We start from the raw sequence: 24,980 nt of genomic DNA on the forward strand, positions 1-24,980 counted from the left end.
TCCAAGATGGACACATGGAGATATATACAAGTGAAATGAAGTGACTTCTCCAAGATCACACTATTAGTTAGCGATTAGGACAGGAATAGAACCTAGGTCTTCTGATTCCCACTCCAGTGCCATTCACCCTGATACAGTGTACTGCCCTCAGAGTTGACAGTTCCTGCTCATTTCTTTCTCAGCTATCCTAAGACTCTGGGTTGGAATCTCAATTTTGTGGGAGGCTTAACAAGGGGTAGCACCGATCGGCTCTTCCTCTCTAGTGTTCTGTGCCAGCTAATGCCTATCTAAGGTCCTTCATGGCCATCTAAGGTACTTACATGGCTACAGTATCTGAGCACCTCACAGTCTTTAATGTATTTATCCTCAGAGCACCCTGGTGATGGAAGGAAATACTATTATCCACATTTTACAGCTGAGGAACTGAGGCACAGAGAGACTAGGTCACTTACCCAGAGTTACACAAGAAGCCTGTAACAGAACAGGAAATTGAATCCGGGTCTCCCAAGTTCTGAGCTAGCATCTAACTATGGAGCCATTATTCCTCTTCTACCTTCCTCTTGGGGTAAGTGTGTGAGAAGCGCTCCCAGTACCTTTTCCCCATTAGTGCCCTCACACAGGAACACACATAAATACCACCCTTAACATGTACAAAAATAGTGTCGCCAAGGCTAATCCCAAATGTAAATGAACCAGTTGAACAACACACAATTGGAGGTGACTGGTTCCTTGCCTAGACAGGGAGAGGAACAAAGCTGTGGTTATGCTTTGCTCAGCCATTTAAATGGCTACATTGTTCTTATCTTGGCTTTTTAGGAGGTATCATGTATTTATACAGCTGACCTTTTCTTTCCTTGGCTGACCAAATAATAAACATTTAAATAATAAACATTTAAACAAGTGTGTTCTCAATTGCTGACCCTGACACACCCCGCTGGTGACCTTTGCCCAGCTAGAGATCTTTTTGTTGAAGGAGTAAACACATACTGAACAAATAGATTTTCTAAGGTTTTGGATTGCTTTGCACATTCTGAATACAACTCTGTGTTTCCTGGCATGTTGCAAGAACATGTCACCTCGCACGTTTTCTTCCTAGATTTTGGGTAGCTTAATGGTATGATTAATCTGCTGATCTCAAAGTGCTTTACAAATGAAGCCTCCCCACACTCCTGTGAGGCAGGGACGTATCAGGCCCATTTTACAGAAGGAGTTGTTGAGGCACAGAAAGGTTGAGTGATTTGCTCAGAGTCCCAAAAGGAATCAATGACTGAGTGTAACACGTGTCAAAATGCAGATTCTGTCTTCTGAAAACATAGGATTCTTTTTTATTTCAGTCAGTACAAACACACAGCACACACCTGTAACACAGAGCAAAGACTCAGGGGTCTGTGCAGAAACAGGGCTCCAAAACAATACATCATCCTCAGCAAACCGCCAGCAAGCACAGGGAGTGTCTGCAGATTACCACTGCAGGGGAATGCAGTGCGGAGGTTGTTCAAAAGGTTCCACCACCATGCATTCTCTTTTCTGTCACTGTGCACTCCCGTTTGTGCATACCTTACAGGAGCTGGGCAAAGAACCCAAGAGATCCCGTTCCCAGTCTCCTTCTCTCACCACTGGACACCAGGCTCACCTTTCTCGCAAATAAATGGGTTCCCACCCCACACCGGCTTAACACAATGGTGCATACAGCCCAAAAGCACAAGTGGCAAATTGTCTCTTTCTTTTGCTTCTCAAAGACAATCTCCTGTGCACGTTTAACCTAGCGATCACACTTTGCTTCCATGCTGCCCACAGCAACCCAAGATCATGCCACACAAACTCGCTGTCGCACCTGCTGCAGGGAATCACATTGGTTCTAATGAGCCTCAGTGGAGCTTTGTATCACTTCACAAGCACGTGCATAAAAGTATTATCTGCTCTTTGCTCCCCTCTAGTAACCAGTCCCCATAAGAGGTTATTGAGGCTGCTACAGCTGCCGGGGAGAGGACTTAGTTCAAGTGGCAGAGGCCCATGTGGTTAGTACTGTAGGTCTGCTGTTCAGACCCTGGTGCACAGCAGGTTGCCTGCGGTGCAGGGCTCTTGTTAGAGGAGGCTCCACACAGGTGCAGCCATGGTTAAATGCTAGGCATTGTCCCCCACACTAGGAAGGGATCTCCGGGCCACAGCTCGCCAGCTCCTTTACTTGCAGGATCACAGAACAAAAAATGGGCAGGGCGTGGAGAACAAATGGGTGTGTCTGAAGAGAGAGTGACATAATCACTGTTCCGATCATGGGGCACTGAGTTCCAATGTTCCCTTTTGGATATGACTAGGCAGGGGTAACTCAGTGCTCTCACTTGGCTAGGGTCAGGCGTCCCATGCTCTGTCCTGCTGGTACTTCGCTGAGTCACACTCTGTGTCTGTATTGGACCCTAAGAGAATCTGACCCGTTTCTACAGAGCAGATGGCTGAACCAAGAGAATTAGCTCCACTAAGGAGTATTAAAAATAACCAACGCCTAAAGTCCAAGATCCTGCTTTTCAGGAGTGCTGAGCACCAGGGCTGGCTTTAGAAAGTGCGGGGCCCGATTCCTGGGGCTTGTACTCACCGGGCAGCGCTCCCAGTCTTCGGCGGCTCTTTGGATTGCTGGCCAGGGGAGGGGGGCTGTGGGGCTTGCCGCGCTCCGGCTGGGGTCGTGGGGCTGGGACAGTTCAGATCCAAAGTTCGGTGCGTTCACACCTAGGGCTTTGACGTGACCTGTTACAGAGCTGCGAAGTTGGAATCCACATCTGATTTTCCCAAAAGTTTGGGGGGTGAAGGGTCAGCACCTATCTCTACAAAAAGCCTGTCTTAAATCGTCTTATGTACTTATGTTCCTCAGGAGAAGAGAGGGTGCTGCTGTTCTTCTTACGTGGTTGGTATTCCCCCGCCATATCTTCATTTGATGCAGGTTCTCTGTGCTCACCCACTTCCATCTTCCCCTGGGTTAATGGAGTTGTTTGTTTTGCTGCACTTTTTGCCAGACTCCAGTCTCATAATTAGCTGCTGCTTCTTGTGGCTTCTGCTTTTGCTCTTCCCAGCATCCCTCTGAACAGTCACTAGAAATGCTTCCTTGCCTGGTAATGAGGGACTCTCCTACATCCCAGGGACCTCAGAGGACAAAGCAGCCTGTAGCCCAGTCTCCTCTTTCATCAGTTAATCGCTTCCACACTGCTTTCCTTTCAGAGTCTCCTTGAGCCTCTGCCAGAGATGTTGTTTTGAAGGAATTAGATAAGAGACAGGCAAAATGTGGCCTGTGGAATAAATTCAGCCGCACAGTGTCACATAGGGTAACCTGTGGCTGTCATCATTTAATATGCAGTTACAGCCTGAAGTCTGCAAGCAATGCTCAACCTTAATGATGCTTAGAGGAAGATGGAGCACTGCATTCTGGGACATGCTGAACTTCCATATTAAAGGTAAGGGCAGCAGGTGAACCTAACACAGAATCTAGGGTGCTGCCATGAGAGATGCAGGTCCAGTCTATCACTGGGAATGATGGGTAGTTTAATGGCTACAAATCACTGTCTGGTGATGTATTCCCTAGGGTTGCCAGGCATCTGGTTTTCGACTGGAACACCCAGTCGAAAAGGAACCCTGGCAGCTCTGGTCAGCACAGCTGACTGGGCCGCTAAAAGTCTGGTTGGCTGCAGCACCCGGCTCCGTGCGGCTCCAGGAAGCAGCCAGCATGTCCCTCTGGCTCCTAGGCACAAGGGCAGCCAGGGGGCTCTGCGCACTGCCCATACCCCCAGCGCAGGCGCCACCCCGAACCAGCTCCGCAGCGCCCGTTGGCCGGGAAACGCAGCATGCAGAGCTCCCATTGCTGCCCCTGCGTCTAGGAGCCAGAGGGACATGTCGCTGCTTTCCAGGAGCTGCCTGAGGTCAGCGCCACCCAGAGCACACACCCCTCATTCCCTCCCACACCCCAATCCCCTGTCCCAGCCCCTCACCCCCTCCTGCACTCCAAACCCCCTAGCCCCAGCCCAGAGCCCCATTCAGCACCCCAAACCCCTCAGCCCTGGCCCCACCCCAGAGCCCACACCCCCAGATGGGGCCCTTAACCTCCCACCAGACCCCAACCCTCTGCCCCATCCCGGAGCTCCCTCCTGCATCCCAAACCCCTCATCCCAGAGCCCACACCCCCAGCTGGAGCCCTTACCCCGCACCCCATCCTGGTGAAAATGAGCAAATGAGTGAGGGTGGGGAAGAGCAAGTGACAGAGGAGGGGGGACAGAGTGAGAAGGGGCAGGGCCTCAGGGCAGGGCGCGGGCCAAGGGTGTTTGGTTTTCTGCAATCAGAAAGTTGGCAACCCTAATACCCATCCTTCCATAGATGTTGAGTTGTCTGGGGCGGGGACAATCTCTGTGGTTCATTGTTATTCCATGACTATTACCGTGAGGCCCTGATCACGTTAAGAACGCCACCTAAAGAGAGATGCTATTAGCAGTGCACAATAAAAACAATTTATATGGATCCTACCAAACTTGGGAACTATGCTTCGTATTCTTGAGCACCATCTAGTGGCACCTACCAAGGACTATTTACATCTATACAGACATCACTGGTTTATAGAGCACGTTTGTAACAATTGAGTTCCCTAGGTGTTCTGCTGCATAACTTCTTGTCCTTCCCGGCTGAGCACCACTAACCTTCTGTAATGTCTGCCAACAGTGGCTGTCTGGGAAAGCTATGCCTTAGCTTGGAATTAAAGTGTAACGGTCACGTTAGCCTTGGGTTCTGTCCACAAAGCAATAAATAATTATGAAATTAGTATCAGCGTTGCTATTACAAAATGAACCATCAGCTTGTAATCTAGAACAGAGTGGATGTGCACCAGGGTTAAATTTGGTGAGACTAAATTAAGGAACCTGGAAAATACTATTGGAGGATAAGAGGGGCAATTCTCAAATCCAGGGGCGGCTCCAGGCACCAGCGTAGCAAGCTGGGGAGGGATGGCCTGCCGGTCGTCGTGAGGGCAGCAGCCAGGGGGCCTTCGGCAGTGTTTCTGTGGGAGGTCCACCGGTCCCACGACTTCGGCGGCAATTTGGCGGCGGGTACGCCGAAGGCTCGGGACCGGTAGATCATCTGCAGAACCGCCGCCATATCCACGTGACCGGCAGTCCTCCCGCAGAACTGCCGCCGAAGGCTGCCTGACTGCCGTGCTTGGGGCAGCAAAAAACATAGAGGCACCCCTGCTCAAAGCAGTACCTTTTATTTAATATCAAGAACTGTGCTCCAGCTAGGTACTGTTAATAATGTGACAAGCCCTATTGGCTTCAATGGACTTCTGTATGCTCAGCATTTTTTAAACCCACATTACTTATTCTGGTGCCTGAATAAAGATTTAGGAGCCGAATGATAGTTCCCCCAGGTAAAAGTTTTTAAAAGGCATAAGTGACTTAGGAGCCTAAGCCCTATTTTCGAAGCCTATGTCTCTAGCTCCTACATGCCTCAGTCACTTTTGAAAATAGAACATAAGCTCCTAAATCATAGGTGGTTTTGAAAATTTTAGACCCAGGTTTGACAATCTTGACCCTAGAAGTTAAAGCACTAGCCTGGGTGTAAATAAATCTGGACTTTATTACCAGCTGAAAGCCTGTCTCCCTGTATGGCCCTGGTCAAGTTAAGTGCTAACTTTCCTGTATCTCAGTTTCCACATCTGTAAGCTGCAATAATATCAGTCTTACAAGGGTGTTTTGAGGTTTAGGTTATTCAGGGCTGGATGTTTTGCTAAAAAATCTGCTCTAGGAATTATTTCAGGGAAGTTCTATGGCCTTTGTTATCCAGGAGGTCAGACTGCATGATCACAGTGGTCCCTTCTGGCCTTCGAATCTGTGAATGTTTGCAAAGTGTTCTGAAATTCTTCATGGAAGGTGCTATTGAAGAGCGAAATAGTAGTACAGTAGTAGTATTATAATAAAAGGGCAATCTCCTTAAAATTAGTACCAAATGGAAACCCAGGCCCAGAAAGCACATGGTTTAATGGTCCAAATTCAGTTCTCAGATACTGTACACCAGTTGCTGCTCTGTGTCTGATGCTGATGTCACTTACACTGGTGTAAATCAGATGTTACTCCGTTGAGGTCTATGGAGTTACACAGGTCAATAACAACTGTGAAATTAGATTTGTCCTGGTGAAACTCGGAGCAAAATTTGGCCCATTGATCCTAAAGTAGAGAGCAGAATCAGGGCCTCCTTCCCATGCAAGACTTTATTTTGATATTAACGACACTGAGGAGTGATTAGCAGATTGTCATGTGCTGGTCCGACGAATCATTCGTGTAAACTTCAGAATAAAGTGTAAGCCCATTGCCTCTGCATAAAAACGATGAATGCATGCAAAATTCAACAGTGAATTGTATTTTTAAAAAACCTGCAAGTTCATCAGAGTTAATGTTCTCTGAGGTACCAGTTCAGGTGAGATACATGATCACACATGGAGCTTTCAGGGTTTCTGCCTCCACAGCTAGTTATTATGCGGTGTCAGCTATTTAACACCTTCAGCATTATAATTTAGGCTGCAGTTTCACCTACGCTTTTAAGGTGTTGATGTCTGTGTGTATACAAACACAGTCACTAACAAATGAGCTTAGTAAATATACAATGTGTCTTTCTGTGAATTACTGATGATTTTTAATTTGGGAATATTTCTAAATGCCTGTACAATAAAATAACATAAAACAAAAACCAGAACAGTTAAGTTCTTTTAACCCTTGGGCTTCCCACCCAAAACCAGATCAATAGTAAAATGTTAGACCTGGTCCGTCACATCATCAGTCAGTCCACTCTCGTGTTGTGGTGCTTTGCATAGAAACAATAGGTCCACTGTACAGATTTCAGAGACACAGAAAAATTATAACTAGTTCCAATTCAATAAAGCACATGTTTAACTTTAAGCATGTGCTTAAGTGCTTTGCTGAATTGGGTTTAATACAGTACATTTCTGAATCCTTTAACAAGTATCTAAAATAGCGTTTGCATGCAAAATAATGTTGCGATTTTAAGTTCACTTATCTTTCATTACTGATGTTCTGTGGAAGGTGCTCAGACACTACGGTGATGGGCAGCTGTATAAAACCCCAGGATGGATCGTCCTGGGTTAGAAGTGAGTGCCGGAGAGTTGATCGTTTCCCTCTCTACCTCCTGTGCGATATCTATCAATCAACCTGTCATTTGACCAGGAGTCTATATTGCTTGTCCTGCATCTCAGACTCGTGCACTGTGGGGGCGGAATTTCCACCTTTGATGGGAGCAGTATGGGGTAGAAGAAAACATTGTTTTATAATCCAGAATTGGGGTCGGGGCCCACTGTGCTAGGCACTGTACAAATGTGTCAGGCCTGATTTTCAAGAGCAACCACTGTACTGGCTGTTCTGACAGCCTGGCCCCAGGTGTAGGTGCTGATCACTTTTGAAAATGCTGGCCCATAGTAAATGACTGTCCCTATCCTGAAGAGTTTGCAGTCTAAAAGAGAAGATGAAATGAGCACACAGTCTGGAGGCAGGGAGGGAGAATAGGGTAAGAAAAATAATAGGATGCTTTCATTTAAATTAGCCATGGGTACAATCAGTAGGCAGTCAGTAGCAGTAAATGCAGCTCTCCAGCCATCTAGCCATCATTAAAACAAGCTATCAGTAACTTGCAAAGGCACTGGTATTTTCAGTGGGGAGGGATTATGGTCAGAGTGCAGGGGAGGTGGTGAAAGGTGCATGACAAATGCAACCGTGTGGCTCTGCAGTTTTGTACCCGGAGATCACCACTGTGTGGCTATGTGTGTTTATATACACACTCGTACAGTTTGACTGAATTTACCGCTCACCGTCAGGCTCAGTGGGGACGTCAGTCTTGCAGTTTCCTACAGTACTGATCGTCTGACTCAGCATTCCTCTTTTTCGTGACATTTTGAAAGAAAAAAAATGCTGCCTGCTTCTTTGTGATGTAACTGGGACGAGTTAAAGCAAAATCTTTCCAAGCTGGAATTACGAGCGCGAAACTCATCCCTTCACCCGGCGATTAGACAGCAAAAGGCAGGAATGGATGAAGTGTGTTTTCCAAAGTTATTTATATAGATATGTATATTTTTAATCTTTCAGGGTTATCTTTCTGAAGGCCTAGTAACAAAATGGTATCGATCTCCACGCCTGCTCCTCTCACCTAACGCCTACACCAAAGCCATTGACATGTGGGCAGCAGGGTGCATCCTGGCGGAAATGCTCACGGGAAGGATGTTGTTTGCTGGTAGGTTTCTAATTCCTGTTTGCTACTCCCCTCCCCACTTCTTCGCCTCAAGTGAATGTTTAAAGCTGTTTCAAATGTTTAGCTGTTTAATTGAATCCCTGCCTACTTGCAGTCAGGAACAGCACAGGCAGCAGCAATGCGAGTATCCTATAATACCTCGTGCTAGAGGTAACAGGGCCGCCCAGAGGATTCCGGGGGCCCGGGGTCTTCGGCGGCGGGGGGCCCTTCCGTTCCGGGACCCGCCGCCGAAGTGCCCCGAAGACCCGCGGCGGGAGCCCCCCGCCGCCGAATTACCACGGAAGCGGGACCCGCCGCCGAAGTGCAGTCCGGTATTCGGCGGGGGGTGTCCCCACCGCGGGTCTTTGGGGCACTTCGGCGGCGGGTCCCGGAACAGAAGGGCCCCCCCGCCGCCGAATTACCGCCGAAGACCGTGCTGCACGTCGGCGGCGGGTCCCGCTTCGGCGGTAACTCGCCACTGGGGGGGTCCTTCCGCTCCGGGGCGGAAGGACCCCCCGCCGGCAAAGACCGGGAGCGAAGAAGCTCCTGCGCGCTCTTGCCCCGCCCCCTCTGGGCGGCCCTGACCCTATCCACCCCCCCCAGAACACCCACAATCCAACCCCCCCCATTCCCTGCCCCCTGACCGCTCCCCCAACCTCTGCCCCCTCCCTGTGCCCTGACTGTCCCCAGGACTCCCCTTAGCCAACCCCCCTGGCCCCAGCCTCTTACCCCCGGCTCCCTCCTCACCCGGAGTCTCAGCGCCTTGCCGGAACAGCTGCAGCGTGTCCCCGGCGGGGCCTGAGCTCCGTCCCGCTCCGAGCCGCGTGGTGAGGGGCGGGGCTGGGAGCTCCACGCCGAGCGGAGGGTGCTGAGCTCAGCCCGGAGCTCGCAGCCCCGCCCCCTCCCCACGCGGCTCTGAGCGGGGCGAGGCTCAGGGGCCCCGGCGGAGACACACTGCGGCGCTGTCTGAGGACAGCGCTTGATGTGCTAGGGCTCCAGGAGAGAGGCAGAGGCGGGAGCCTCAGCTGTTCTCTTGGGGGCCCCTGCGGAGCCCGGGGCCCGGGGCAAATTGCCCCCTTTGCCCCTCCCTCTGGGCGGCCCTGAGAGGTAACGCCTCTGACCAGAGTAAGTTGCACTTGCCCAAGCCCTATTTTACACTGGTGCAGCATTAGAGTTGCCCCGGGTGCAACTGTATTAGTGCAAATTCCCCTACTGTAGATAGGCCCGAAGAGTAAGAAGATAGTTCACTGTCTTCATTTCCGTTCAGTCCTAGTAACCCTGCCTACAACTCTGCTGCTTGTGATGGTGGCTTTTGTTACATCTGTATCCCCTGGGAACTGAACTGGCCACAAAACATGTAATTATCATTAAACATTTTTATTACTGCAGTGCATAGAAACTGCACTTAGGATCAGGGTCTCACTGTTCAGGATCTGCACAAACTAGAGCTGCTCAGGAAATGGATTTTATTTTCCACAAAAACAATTAAATGAAAATGAAAGTTTTCAATTTTGTAATGGGTTTGTATCTAGCTATAGATTTAGATTTATCAGAATTTTTCAGATTTTTGATCAAACACTAAAAACTGAAAACTTTTTAGGTTTGGGTTTTCAGCAAAAATGGATATTTCTTGCAAAAATTTCTAGTTTGGTGGGAAAAAAAATTATGAAAAGTTTTGGGCAACTCTAGTACAGATGCATAAGATGACATGGCCCTATCCAAGAGGTCTATGCTCTGTGGTGGATTTGAATTGTGGTCAGTATCTTAAAGATCTTTTCCTCTGCCGTGAGAGAGAACATCCTAACGTATGCTACAAAATTTCCACCAATAACATTTCACTTTGGAAAAGACATGACGTTTGCTGTATGCTGATTGGTGCCTGCTGCTCTTCTGCCAGAATCCTGTCACCCTGCAATAATTGTTTCTACAATATTCTTGAAAGCCAGCTGTAAAAACCCCTACATCTAAAAACTGTCTCTTATAAAATATCTTAGATCAGTCCTGCAGAGACTTATACACCTGCTGCACCTTCTGCACTGTGAGTAGTTCCATTTAAGTCAAAGGGTAATACTGCCCTTGTGTAAACACATGCATGCACCTTTGCAGGATTGGGTTCTACTGGTCACTGAGAAAATCCACTTTAGTGTTCAGCAGATATGAAGTGTGATTCGCATTCATATTGCTGTACCTCCATTAGCTTCAGTGGTGGTACCTTCTGATTAACATCTTATGAAAGAGAGCTCAGAAATAGGCTGGCTGTGTTGACTATAGTGGAAGGCAAGATGAAAAATTGACCTCATGTTGGTTTTTTGCTACACATTGTGGAGGTGACCGCTACTCCTCAGGGGTCACACTTCTGGAAATGCACTGAAAGGGCACCTGCGTGGCATGTATCAATGGAGGCTTGTGAATGAACATGCCCCCAAATCTTGCAGACATGATTTTGATTGCCTTTCACAGCTTGGGCCCAAACTGTTTTGGGAGTTTGACAAGTTATATCAGCAAGTAATAGAGAAAGAAGCATGAAATAAAAAATGAAACAAAACATAGCAAAAGAGAGTGTAGTTGCTGAGAAGCTGGGCAAAAAATAAAAGTGTGATCAGAAAACAAGTCTGAAATTGTTCTAAGCTGCATATAAGAGAATACAGGCTACTAGTGAGCACATCAGAAGTTCAGGATAGAGTTTTGCTTCCTTTCAGACTCTGGCATTTGCCGTATTTATGCTAGCGAGAGTTCTGTTTCCATACACTAACTTCAAAACATGCATGTCTGCTCTAAAATGAGTTCTTGTTCATTAAGGAAAACAAAAAACAAAGAATAAGGTGTGAGGTTAGTCTCTGTGGAAGTGGATCAGGTTTAGAAAAGGTTAGAAATGGCCAAGATTTTTACAAGCGACTAAAGATTTTGGGTGCTTACCTTGACACACCTTAAGGAGGCCTGATTTTTAGAAAGCGTTAAGCCTAAGCAAGCTCCTTTAAAGTAATTTAAGTTGGGCACTCACAGATAGAGGCACCGAAAAACAGTAATCACTATGGAAAGTCTTGGTCGATGCCCCTGTCACAGAGCAGGGCTTGGTATCCACTGACTTCAGTGGCTACTGTGCAATATGCATGTTTCTCTGCTAATACAGGCTAGAACCAGACCTGAGAACAAAATGGCTGCTGAACGCTGCATGGAAGGGGTAGTTACTAGAAATCTAAAGGTGCATTTGATTTGATCATATGACATGACTGGATTTGTTGACCCTGGAAGTCCCTTCCACTCCTATGTTCCTATAATAAAAAAGGATCGTTGTTTTGTAGCTCCACATAGAAATGTACAACATTTTAGCAGTAAAAGCCTGGAAGGTATCCTGATGTTCTCAAGAAAATCTTTATCCAATGTATTTGCTAAACTGTTACTGTAAGAAGCAGGGGCCATATCACCTGCTAAATACTGGTTGGGCCCTTAAGCAATATATGAAGCTGGGACATTCAGTAATTTTTTCAAGAATGAAGTGGATACTCTGAAGTGATCAAAAATACTCATTTTCCTTCTTGGGGTATTTAATAGTCTTCCTTCTCTATTATCATTATCACTGCCTATTATTATTTTGAAAGACAGGAGGAGTTTAATGCATTCATAAGCAGCCAAGCGTAGATGTTTCTAAATAAATCATCAGATCCATTAATAATGTAGAACAACCCTTTCTTTAAAAATATTTCAGTGCACTGCATTGTGCTGCAGCCATGTAACTCTTGGTCTGCAGCCACTCCCTGGATCTCTTCATCCCATTTATTTTATTTCAGCCAAGGACCAAAGCTTTCAACTTCCATATTTCTCTTGTAAAGGCTACAATTAAGCATTCAGTATTGCTTAGAAGAGTTTGTTAAAATTGCCCTTGTCTTTGTGTATGTGTGTGTCTCTCTGTTTCTTTCTCTCTCTCCCCCCTGTAAGTTCTCTAGATAGCAGTGTGGCCATGGTGGCACAGGTGACAGCTAAGGATAGTTGCCTGAGTAACCCTCCCGATCATCTGGGTACATCCTTGGGTGGCTATCCCGAGTCGCTCCCTGTGTCGCCATTTAGGCACTAGTTCAAGCAGAGCTAGCGCATCTCTGATTACCTGTGCTGGGAAGTACCCTCCAACCCCTGTGTAGACGTACCCTCAGAAATACTGTCCGCAAAACCTGAAACCTACTTTGTTTGCTTTTTTAGAACCCAAACCAGATTATAGTCCAAGACAGCAGGATTTGGCATAAACCAGATTAGACAAAAGTTTAAAACAGTGTTTGGCTCCTTGTTTTTCTGATTTCCACCATTTTATGACTCCATAGTAGACCCCATAATGCTAATATACTTACTTTACAGGTGAAGATCAAAATTAAAATGGCAAAAAACACCTGTCCCTTTGTTTTGTTTTTTCCTAAGAGTAGTACTGTACTTAGCATCTCTATACACCTTCTATCAGGGGAATCTCAAAGTATTTTCAAAACATGAATGAATTAAGCCCAATAGCACCCTGTAAGGTAAGTATTACTCTTCCCGTTTTACAGGAGGGGAAGCTGAAGCATAGAGAGGTGTGTAGTGACCTGTACAACATCGGTGGTAGACACAGACACAACCTATCAGATTTGTAGGTTAACCATTAGTCTGTGCTTCATCTCCTGTAAGGCTTTTCTACTAGTTAGTAGTAATAGGATGACATCTTAAAAAGTTAAAATTTAGGCTACGTAAGAAGAAAACTTTCCCGACTGTGTCTGTGTCTACACACAAAAGTTGTACCATGTTAACTATACGAGGCTAGTTAATGTAGTACAACCCCTGTAGTATGGATACAGTTATATCAGTCTAAGTGTGCTTACTGGTGTACCTATTCTTGTATGGGAAGAGGCATAAACTATACCAATCTCAGGCACATTTTTACTAGGATTGTACCAGTATTACTATATCGAGTAAAAAATTGCACCCTTGCTCAACATAGTTATGCTGGTACAAAAGCTGTGTGCAGGCCAGGTCTGAGACACATGATACTGTGCAACAGCATCCCGGGGGGAGGATTGATGAAAACCCAATTGTCTGACTCACTTAAACCTGACCAAGCATAGTGTGTGTGCACATATCGGTAATACTCCTGCTCTGACAGCAGTGGGGACCAGGCAGCCTAACACCACTAGCTCTTACTGATCTTCAGTTTCTGCCACTCTAAAAATGTTTCTGTGGCTGTGGACATGGCGTCTCTCTCTGCTTCCCTGATTACAGAGCCACGGTATGGCACAGAGATCCCACCTACCCAGGCCTTCGTGCTCGGCACTTACGGACCGCTTCAGGAGAAGGATCCTCTCTACATGGACACACAACTCTCAGTGTAAAGAGAAGGGCAGGTTTCTGTCTACAGCTGAGGATCTCTCCCGGCTCTCTCTTTACAAGCCTGTTTTTAAATCAGGGATTTGACCGGCAGTCTGGTTTACAGCTGTTTGCAGGTCGGGTTGTGTGCGTACGCAGGCAGCACAGCAGCTCAGGTTAGCTGCTCCATCCCTGCTGCACAAACACAGTGCCTATATGGTCCCTGACCTTGTCACTCTGAGCTTACATAGCATGGTTCTGCAATTGTCTCTGACCATAAAAGACAATTGCGTGATTTTGCTCACAGAGACCATTGTAAACCTCTTTATAATTGCATTCTACTGGGTTAATTGGTTCTTGTACATGCTTCAGTGATATAGTTTAATTTGGGTGCTTACCACGAATCAATATCATTAGCTCAATAGACTGTCTGGAATGCTTAGGCAATTTAGATGAGTGATGATGATCAATGATTGGAAACAACAGCTCTTAAACTAGGGTCTGTTGTTAGACCTTTGTCCTCTGTGCCTGTCTGTACAGTAGATGGGGGGAGGGGAGTGAGAGACAGAGGATGAAAATAAATGAGAAGGCTACAGATGCATCAAAGGGCACTGAGTATACCAAAATAGCTCCGAAAATTGAAGCTTTGGTAATCTGTAATACCACCAGAATCAGATTTATTGTTTTTATCTTGAGAACAGAATTCACAGCCAAGCAACTAACATGAATCCTGTTCTCTCCAGTCCCCTTAAGAGAAAATGCTTGAAATGCAAAAGCATATCATGAATCATTCTACACTGTAATACAGACACAGGGCTTTTCATCAGTAGAACTCCAAGCAGGCCAGTGGCACAACCAGGTATAGAACCAAGGTCGCCTGATTGCTCTGGCCACTAGGTCACGCTGCCTCCCTGAACGTGGTGGTACAATTTAATGAATAAAAAAAATTCTGCCTGGCCACTTGCGATTGCATTCAGTAACTTTACTTCAACTTTTCCATGTCTTTGTGTAATGATCAGACAATGGGCCCCTCTTTTTGGAACATCTTTTCCACGCTTTGCCTACCCCCCTGTTTGAAGTTGCGTATCTTAGTTCGAACCCCTCCCCCCCCAGCTAGTGTAGCCCAGGCCTAAGAGATAGGACTGAGACCCACCAGCGTGTGCTTCACAGAAGCCACTGAACGCCTATCACTAGTGACCTTTTCTGGATTTGAACTGGTAGCCTTCTGATAAAGGCTCTAAAGGCCTTCACTAACTCCCGAGCCATCCACTCACTGAGGTTAGCTGTTTACAACAATAGCTTAGTCCATTTTTGGTGAGAAGGATGGTTTGGACTCAGAGGTGCAAACAAATTGACACATTCTCAGCTCATTCTCAGCCAACCCAGCACAGCAAACTTACAGTAAATTCGATATTTAAAAAAGCAGAGCAGTGTATTAGGTCAAGATGAGGCCATGCTGCTCCACCCAGCGAAGCTCCAGTGGGGTTCAGAATGTGTTTCATCGCTTTGCTGGTACAAACATATTTTTGGACGTGAGATTGGTTCCCTCCTGTGAACAAGAGGAGGAATCTGTGATTGAATTGCAGGATCCAACAATGCAGCATACTTTATGTTCCAGCATTCTAGGGCCAAAGTCAGAGCTGGGATCATTGAGTGCAATTCCATTGAAGTCGAAAGAGCTGCACCCACTTATGCCAGGGCTGAATTTGGCCCGTTGGACCTGTCCTTCATATAGATATATGAATTTACAAGTAAAAGCTACATGAAATTGGGAGTGAAAAATTAAAGGAGGAAGTACTGTGACTGTATAATCAGGTGGCAAAAAGTATCGCCACCTCCCACTCCACTCCTGTTTCTCTGCTTCATGATATCTCCGATGTCATGAGTATTTTGTCTCTTTTTAATTTTTCTGTGTGTTATGGTCTGTGGATTCACTTTATAATAGCAAGGGCCGCATTGCAGAACTGGTTGTAGAAGACAGCCTTGGTTCAAATGATCATGAGCTAATTCAGTTTAAACTAAATGGAAGGATAAACAAAAACAGATCTGCAACTAGGGTCCTTGATTTCAAAAGAGCTAACTCTAAAAAATTAAGAGAATTAGTTAGGGAAGTGGACTAGACTGAAGAACTGAAGGGTCTGAATGTGGAGGAGGCTTGGAATTACTTTAACTCGAAGTTGCAGAAGCTAGCTCAAGCCTGCATCCCGAGCAAGGGGAAAAATTCATAGGGAAGGGTTGCATACCAATCTGGGTGAAAAAGTATCTCAAACAGGTGATTAAGAGAAAGCAGAAAGCTTTCCTTGCTGATCCCTCCCTTTTTCCATTCCTTGTAGGCTATCTCTTGGAAGTCAGAAAGTGCCAGGATAAAGTGAGAACTGCCAAAAACCAAGCAGAGTTGGACCTTGCAAAGGGAATTAAAACCAATAGTAAAATGTTTTATAGCCATATAAATAAGAAGAAAACAAGAAGTGGGATCGCTAAGCACTGAGGATGGGGTGGAGATTAAAGATAATCTAGGCCTGGCACAACACCTAAACTAATAATTGCCTTACTTTTTAATGAGGCTAATGAAGAGTTTAGGGGTAGTGGCAGAGTGGCTAATGGCAATGAGGATATGGAGGTAGAAATTACCACATCCGAGGTGGAAGTCAAACAGATCAATGGGATTAAATCGGGGGGCCTGGATAATCTCCATCCTAGACCGCTAAAGGAACTGGCACATAAAATTGCAAACCCAATAGCAAGGGTTTTTAATGAATCTGTAAATTCGGGGGTCGTACCCTAAGACTAGAGAATTGCTAATATAGTTCCTATTCTTAAGAAATGGGGGGCAGGGATGATCTGGGAAATGATCAGCCTGTTAGTTTGACTTCAATTGTATGCAAGGTCTTGGAACTAATTTTGAAAGAGAAAGTAGTTAAGGAAATAGAGGTTAACGGTAATTGGGATAAAATACAACATGGTTTTACAAAAGGTAGATCATGCCAGATGATCTCTTCTTTTGAAGAGAGAACTGATTTTTTAGACAAAGGAAATACAGGAGATCTTATCCACCTGGATTTCAGTAAGATATTTGATACAGTTCTACATGAGAAATTATTGGTTAAGATTGAGATTAATATGAGAATTGCAAGGTGAATAAGGAACTGGTTAAAGGGGAGACTACAACAGGTCATGCTGAAAGGTGAAGTTCCTCAGGGATCAGTCTTGGGGCCAATCTTATTTAACATTTTTATTACTGACTTTGGCACAAAAAGTGGGAGTGTGCTAATAACTTTTGTAGATGAAACATGGTAGGGAGGTATTGCCAATACGGAGGAGGACCGGAATATCATACAAGGAGATCTAGACAATCTTGTAAACTGGAGTAATAGAACTGGGATGGAATTCAATAGTGCAAAGTTCTAGGTCATGTATTTATGAACTAATAACAAGAATTTTTGCTATATGCTGGGGATGTATCAGTTGGAAGTGACAAGAGGAGAAAGACCTGGGTGTATTGATTGATCACAGGATGACTATGAGCTGTCAGTGTGATGTGGCTCAGAAAAAGGCTAATACCATCCTAGAATGCATCAGGTGAGGTATTTCCATAGAGAGAGGGGAGTGTTAGTCCATTATACAAGGCACTGGTGAGACCTCATCTGGTACACTGTGTGCAATTCTGGTCCCCCATGTTTAAGAAAGATGAATTCAAATGGAAACAGGTGCAGAGAAGGACTACTGGGATGATCAGAGGAATGGAGAGCTTATTTTATGAGAGGAGACTCAAAGACTTGTTTAGCCTGACCAAAAGAAGGCTGAGGGGAGATGTGATTGCTCGCTATAAAAAAATATCAGAGGGATAAATACCCAGGAGGGAGAGTAGTTATTTAAATTAAGCACCAAAGTGGACACAAGAAAAAATGGATATAAACTGGCCATAAACAAGTTTAGACTTGAAATCAGGCAAAGGTTTCTAACCATCATAGACTTTAAGGTCAGAAGGGACCATTATGATCGTCTAGTCTGACCTCCTGCACAACGCAGGCCACAGAATCTCACCCACCCACTCCTGTATCAAACCCCTAACCTATGTCTGAGCTATTGAAGTCCTCAAATTGTGGTTTGAAAACTTCAAGGTGCAGAGAATCCTCCAGCAAGTGACCCGGGCCCCACACTGCATAGGAAGGTGAAAAACCCTCAGGGGTTTTGCCAATCTGCCCTGGAAGAAAATTCCTTCCCGACCCCAGATATGGTGATCAGCTAAACCCTGAGAATGTGGGCAAGACTCACCAGCCAAACAGCCAGGAAAGAATTCTCTGTAGTAACTCAGATCCCACCCCATCTAACATCCCATCACAGGCCATTGGGCATATTTACCGCCCAAAGATCAATTAATTGCCAAAATTAGGCTATCCCATCGTACCATCCCCTCCATAAACTTATCAAGCTTAGTCTTGAAGCCAGATATGTCTTTTGCCCCCACTGCTCCCCTTGGAAGTCTGTTCCAGAACTTCACTCCTCTAATGGTTAGAAACCTTCTTCTAATTTCAAGTCTAAACTTCCTGATGGCCAGTTTATATCCATTTGTTCTTGTGTCCACATTGGTACTGAGCTTAAATAATTCCTCTCTCTCCCTGGTATTTATCCCTCTGATATATTTATAGAGAACAATCATATCTCCCCTCAGCCTTCTTTTGGTTAGGCTAAGCAAGCCAAGCTCTTTGAGTCTCCTTTCATAAGACAGGTTTTCCATTCCTTGGATCATCATAGCAGCCCTTCTCTGTACCTATTCCAGTTTGAATTCATCCTTCTTAAACATGGGAGACCAGAACTGCACACAGTATTCCAAATGAGGTCTCACCAGTGCCTTGTATAAGGGTACTAACGCCTCCTTATCTCTCATCAGAGGAGTGAAGTTCTGAACAGCCTTCCAAGGGGAGCAGTGGAGGCAAAAAACCTAGCTGGCTTCAAGATTGAGCTTGGTAGATTTATGGAGGGATTGGTATGATGAGATTGCCTACACAGGCATGTGGTCCATCTGCGAACGCTAGTAGCAAATATCTCCATTGGCCGGAGATGGGGCACTAGATGGGGAGGGCTCTGAGTTACTACAGAGGATTCTTTCCCAGGTGTCTGGCTGGTGGGTCTTGCCCAGGTGCTCAGGGTCATCCTTGCCATCTGCTGATTCACTCACCGTTCACCCACTCTTTACTTCTGGCTCAGTTCACATGCCCCCTGTGCTCCCCTTCTTCTTGTAACACCCAATGTAATGCCCCTCTACATTCCTTGTCTCTTTTCACCTAATACCCGCCTCCTATTTTTTTTAAAAAAAGAAACAAAGTAATAACAACAAGAAAAATCAAGGACCTAGCATGCTGTTTGCAAATCATCCCAGTGCTCTTTCTGCTTGTACGTTCTATCCCTTCCCCCCCAACACCTTGTCTCTCTTATCTATTGATATTGTGAACTCTTCGGGGCAGGAGTTAGCTTTTATCCTCTGTCTGTACAGGACTTAGCACAGTGTGGTCCCGATCTTAGTTGGGGTCCCTAGATGCTGATGTAATACAAATAATAACAATTCTGACTGAAAGCATATTATTGTATTGTCTCTTCTCCAGTCACCAGTGTCCCCATTCTCACACCAGCATCGTAGCAGACTTTCCCAGGCTTTGCAAGTTGGCTTCCTAGTGGTGGAGAAATCAGTGAAGAAGATTCTGGGTATATGCCAAGTAGAACTTGTTTTATTTACACAGGTGCATCGGCCCTGAAACGAGATGCTCAAAGAGCATTCAGGGCAATTCCTTCTCCTAGGAACCTAAGCCCAACACCAAAGCCCTCTTCCAATCAGAGCCCAGTGCAGACAGTAAATTCTCCTGCTGCTCGCACAGCTCACTCCACATATCAGTTTGCATACCCCAAAACTAACAGCGCAGCATGTCTTCCATGACTAAAAACTTGCTTGCACATTAAGAAAAAGAACTTGGAAAGACCTTGCGATGCCTAACGTAATGTATCATGACATGCATCCTTGGCTAAGTGGTTTATTTAATGAAGTAATTGTTTAAGCTTGTGTTCTGTGCATTGTTCTTCCTGCCTTGCTGATGTCAATGGAAACAAGACCAGAACCCTGTGTGCATAGAAGAACAAAACAAGCTGCATAACGTTTGGATTCTAACCTTAATCTTGCTGTTCTCCTCTCTTCTCCTCTCAGCTCCTTCCCTGCACTCCTCCTAGCGTTCACAAAGATACATTGCATGTATCAGTTTCTGCTTTATGATGTTTGAAATACATGTAACAGAAAGAGCTAGATCCTGCTAAATCGATGGGAATTTTACCATTGATTTCAATGGGAGCAGATTAGTCCCAGGGTCTCTAGTGAAGGAGAAATGCCCCATTGTAGAAGAGACCAGCTGCACGGTGTATGGAAAGGGATGCCTGCAGTTTTCCATGGGCCCCTTGCGGACCAAAGTTCTTAGATTTTGGCATATTTATAAAAATTAAAGCTAGGAGTCAGCTCACCTGTCAGTCACTGTCATAGAAATTTGCAACAAACCAACTATTTAAATTTGGTAGTTTAGTTATTGGGGAGAATAAGATAGCTCTGTGGTGGCTTTTAATGCTGGTTTGGACAATTTCGGGATGCTTAGCCTAAACAATTCATAGGTGTCACATCGACTGATTTTTATATCACACTGTTGTATGCAGTGTGATAGCTCTGTTTGTCCTAGGATATTAGAGAGACAAGGTGGGTGAGGTAATATCTTTTATAGGATATATGTCCATTGGTGAGAGAGACAAGCTTTGAGCTTACGCACACCTGAAGAAACACTCTTGTCTTTCTCACCAGCAGAAGTTGGTTCAATAAAATATATTACCTCACCCACCTGGTCTCTCTAATATCCTGGGACCAACATGGCTACAACAACACTGCCAATGTGGGATTTCTGTGACACATTTCTCTCATTTTTAACATAGTGCGGGGATCCGTTTGAAAAGTTTAATTATCCTGAGGCTGAAGTCCTGACTCCAAATCCTAGACCTGTTTGCAAGTCTAAGGGGAAGTCAGCTTTCCAAAGAGATATGGCATGACGTTCAACTCCTAATACTCTAGATAACAATATTGACATAGTATCTTTAGTTCCTCTCTTGTCTTTCATAAATTAATGCACTCACAACTGCCATACCAGTTGTATAAATACAGGATAAACAGATAGAGAGACCTGTCTTCCTAAGAGCATTAGCTATTTTGGGTTTCAGTGAGCAGTTTTTGTGTGGATGGATATATGCCTTTCCCTCATGTTGAACACATTCAGCAATCAGTGGCCAGATCTGCGGTGAAATAAGAATAACCATTAAGACCTTTTGATTTGTAACGACTTGTAATTTGCATCCCACTTAGGGATTTAGCCTAACAACAAACCGTTTGTTTCCTGTTATTCCCCTTTAGCTTCACCTGGAGTCACTATGCAAATCTCTAAATGTCCCAAACGTGGCTTTTCTATAGGAGAAAGTATTCATTAGCCGCTGGATGGAAATTAGGGGAGCATCACTGTAGCAGAGCGCTGCAGGAGGGCCTAAGAATAGGTCTCTTGTTGTTTAAATTAGGCGGTTTCTTTCTCTTCTCACCCCCAAATCTGAAATATCTTTATATGAGCCCCTACTGATGGTGTGTACTGGGGGGATGATGACCATCAGCACTAATGTAATCACTGCCTTTTGGAATGTCCATTTAAACCCATTGTCACATGCTGGGTAAGGGCGATATCAGGCCAGCAGGCAGAACTCTGGGCTGGGGGTGGGGGGACATGATGATGCATTGTTCCAGGGAGAGCCGTGGGAGGTATTAGACACTAGGGAGAAAAAAGACCTCCTTGAACTCCCCAGCACACAGAGGGAGCCCATCCACTGCCATACCCATTTCTAGGCCACAGCGTATCCTCCCACCTGCATGCCATTTGCACTGCACCTGCTGGTTCCTGGGGGTGGAGGCATGGTCCTATCTACCCACTGGTCCTCCTCCCTGCCCCTTTCGCACTCTGTGTGCCCCGTCCCCTGCAAAGAAGGTCCAGAAGAATCACTGCTCTCCCCTAAACCCAGGGATTATAATTCTGCCAGGCCCTGTCCCCTCCTTCCCCAAGCACCCACAGAAGGGGCAGGCACCATGTGCACTGAGTGTGTATTGCCCTCTTCCAGATGGATTGTCTGGCATGTTTAAGTGATTGTGACAGTGGGCCAGAATCTGCTGTAAATCTGCACTGATTTCACTGACTGGGAGTGGGAGTTACTCTGGAATTACACAGGGTAACAGCAGAATCTGACCCTGTGTTTTCCTCTAGATTGCTCACAGGGTAAGCACTGATGCTACTGTAACTGATAGACTTTCTCCTGTGACTGAAGTGGAAGGTGCCAGTTTGTTTTGGAACTGCAAGTCCTAGTTTCTGTCACTGAGGCTGCAGTTTGGTAGTTCAGCTGGCGATTATGGTGTCTGTTGTTTGTTGTCGTGGGTTCCTTATGTTCTTTCTCTGAGAGGTGATTGCCCCCTGTAAATGATGTCTCTGTCTAGCATCCCTGGTTAATAAAGGCAGGTAATTTCAGCTACTAAAATAATAATGCAGGTAGATGTGAGTTTGACTTTGATAGCAGTGTGAATAATTTAGAACCACACTGATGAGATTCCAGCAAACTCTCCTGCAGTAGCCACATTCTGGGCTGGATCGCTCTATCTTGCTTGGCCATCGCTAGCAGCATGCTCAGAACTGCTGGCCTGTAAATATTTCACAGATAAGTGCTCGTTACTCTTGCTGTAGCTCTGCAGCCCACTGTTTACTGGCAAAGCAGGTTGAAAAAAAAATCATTCAACCGTCAAGGAACTTTGTGGTACAAAAGTCCCCTCTTGATCAGCTATAGACATGCAGCTGATCTTAGCGGATAGGCTTAGCACTAGTGACGGGATGTTTATAATCAGAGATTCAGGCAGACAGAAGGCTGATAGTACAGCTCAGTATTTATGCAGTGCTGCTTCTCGGTACACATAAGAAAGTGAAAACCATCATGGGAACTCTTGATCCAAATTCAATATTCGATAAAAAATAGAATTAACAGTTAAAATATTGACTTCGCCCCAGACTTGCTCTATTAAGAGCTGATGACACAGTGAACTCTGGATCCATTCTAACTCCTCCACCATTTACTTGCCACTGATTGATAATCACCCCGAATGGAAATTTAGTAATATCTGGAAAAATACATCTTTTGCTAAATCTCAGGATTTTAAGCAATGGAGAAACTTACCAATATTAAAAGAGGTATCTCTGACAGTTCTATTGATGCATGGCAACCATTTAATTTAGGTCCTTATCCTGCAACATTTTGCACATGTCTTTAACTTTATGCGGTGAGTAGTCTAAGGGCAAATCTATAGTACAAAATTAAGTCGGCCTAAGTTACATCAACTTACAGCCACCGCAGTAATTAAATCGCTTTTGCATCTCCACACTATGCTCCTTGTATCGGCGGGGTGCATTCTCCCCAGGAGTGCTTGCACCAATTTAACAGTCAATGTCAGCAACGCAGTGTCTACACCAGGGATCGTCAGTCTTTGGCACGTGGCCCGTCAGGGAAATCCACTGGCGGGCCGGGATGGTTTGTTTACTTGCAACGTTCGCAGGTTTGGCCGATCACAGCTCCCACTGGCTGCGGTTCACCATTCCGGGCCAATGGGGGCTGCGGGAAGCAGCCCGGGCTGAGAGATGTACTGGCTGCCACTTCCCGCAGCCCCCATTGGCCTGGAACGGTGAACCGCAGCCAGGGAGCTGTGATCGTCTGAACCTGCGGACGCTGCAGGTAAACAAACCATCCCGGCCCGCCAGCGGATTTCCCTGACGGGCCGTGTGCCAAAGGTTGCCAATTCCTGGTTTACACTGACGCTGTGTTGATCTAACTACATCGGCCTAAGCGCTATGCCTCTCGCGGAGGTGGAGTTATTAAGTCAGTGTAGTGTTAGAGTGACATCACTGCATTTTAGTGTAGACACTTAGAGAGTTAGATTGATGTAAGCTGCCTTTTGTCAACCTAACTCTTTAGAGTAGACCGGGGCTGAGTGAGTAAATTTTCTTTATAGAAATTCTCACTGTGTCGATCTTTTCTTATATCAGCCGGTGCATGCTTCAAGAAAAAGAATATTTTAGTACAGTCTCCAAGCACCAATCTCCAAGCACCGAAACTGGCCTTTATTTGCTCTTAATAGATAGATTGCTAGATAGATTGCCGTTAGAAAACTGCAATTGTTGAGCTCATCTGCGAAGGAATGGTGGAACCAGATCTGAATGTTTGTCTCTAGAGCCAGGTCATTTGTAATGAAGATTTGTTTGAAAAATTCAGCCTCTTTTTCTGGTCACAGACTATCATGAGCCAATCTTGGTTCCTTTGAATTTGTTATGTGATGGCATTTTTTTGAACATTGCTGATTGTTTGAAAACAGTTCACTTCTCTCTGTTGTTCCAGCTGTGTTGCTTTACTGCGAATTGTCAGCAAAGTCACATGATAGCGTTTGTGGTCCCTGCTCGGATGAGTGCTCAAGTATTTCTAGAGCAAATACTGATGCACGGAAAATTCCCTTTCATGTGTATCAGAGCTGTAACTAGCTATTTTTGCGCCCGAGGCAAGAATATAAAATTGCACCCTCCCCCTCCATATACTTTCATAGTAGTTACTTTGTAAAAAAAAAAAAAAAAAAAAAAAGGAAAAAGTGTCATATCTGAAGCACCTAGGGCTGGGCTCTGCCCGTGTGTGATCCACCAACCTCAGCGGTCCGGCTGCTCTGCCCGGGGGCGGCCCCTGCTCTCGGTGCCCTCGCTGTGAAGGCAGGGAGGGGCAGCCTGGCCGCTGCCTCGCTGGACTGAGGCTGGCGCTGTCCCAAGGAGACCCTGCCTGGGAGATCAGGTTGGAGACCCAAGGCGCTCTCTATCCATCACCCGTACCACATGTCAGCCTGCAGCCGGGCGGCTTAGCTGTTGGAAAAGGGGCCCGGACATGTGGGGGGCACCTCGTGGCCAGCGACACAAAGCCCGGCCCCCCACCCCAGACTGGGACAGCTTGACCCTGGAGCCTCAGGCCACCCGCTTAGGCTCCTGCTTGGAGGGGCCTGAACTCCCCAGGCTCTGGGGGAGAGGCTGGAGGGCTCCTGGCCCTTGTGCCTCCCAACCCTGCACGGCCCCCTCCCGACACAGCAGGAATAGGAGCCCCGGCTGCTGCTGTTTTCACTTTCCAGGGCAGCCCAGCGGGAGGGGCCCCGGTCCTGGCTGGGCGAGCCCCACACCTGCCCCCGACTTGGGCAGATTAAGACGGCGGCGCTCAGCTGCCAAGTTGAGGGGGGCAGGAATTGGACCCCTTCCCACTGCCAGGCTGTGGTCCGGGCC

At 46.0% G+C, this 24,980-nt stretch overlaps 1 protein-coding gene across 1 annotated transcript in view; it reads left to right on the plus strand.

Annotated features, from left to right (window-relative positions):
- The window catches only part of MAPK4 (mitogen-activated protein kinase 4), a 138,796-nt gene that overhangs the window by 96,750 nt on the left and 17,066 nt on the right, over positions 1–24,980 (plus strand). Inside the window, exon 3 of the mRNA XM_045022229.1 lies at positions 8,115–8,259. Within this exon, the coding sequence (XP_044878164.1) occupies positions 8,115–8,259 (145 nt within the window). The remainder of the gene's footprint in view (positions 1–8,114; positions 8,260–24,980) is intronic.

The sequence above is a fragment of the Mauremys mutica genome, chromosome 6, assembly GCF_020497125.1.
Source record: "Mauremys mutica isolate MM-2020 ecotype Southern chromosome 6, ASM2049712v1, whole genome shotgun sequence".
In the NCBI taxonomy this organism is placed as follows: domain Eukaryota; kingdom Metazoa; phylum Chordata; order Testudines; family Geoemydidae; genus Mauremys; species Mauremys mutica.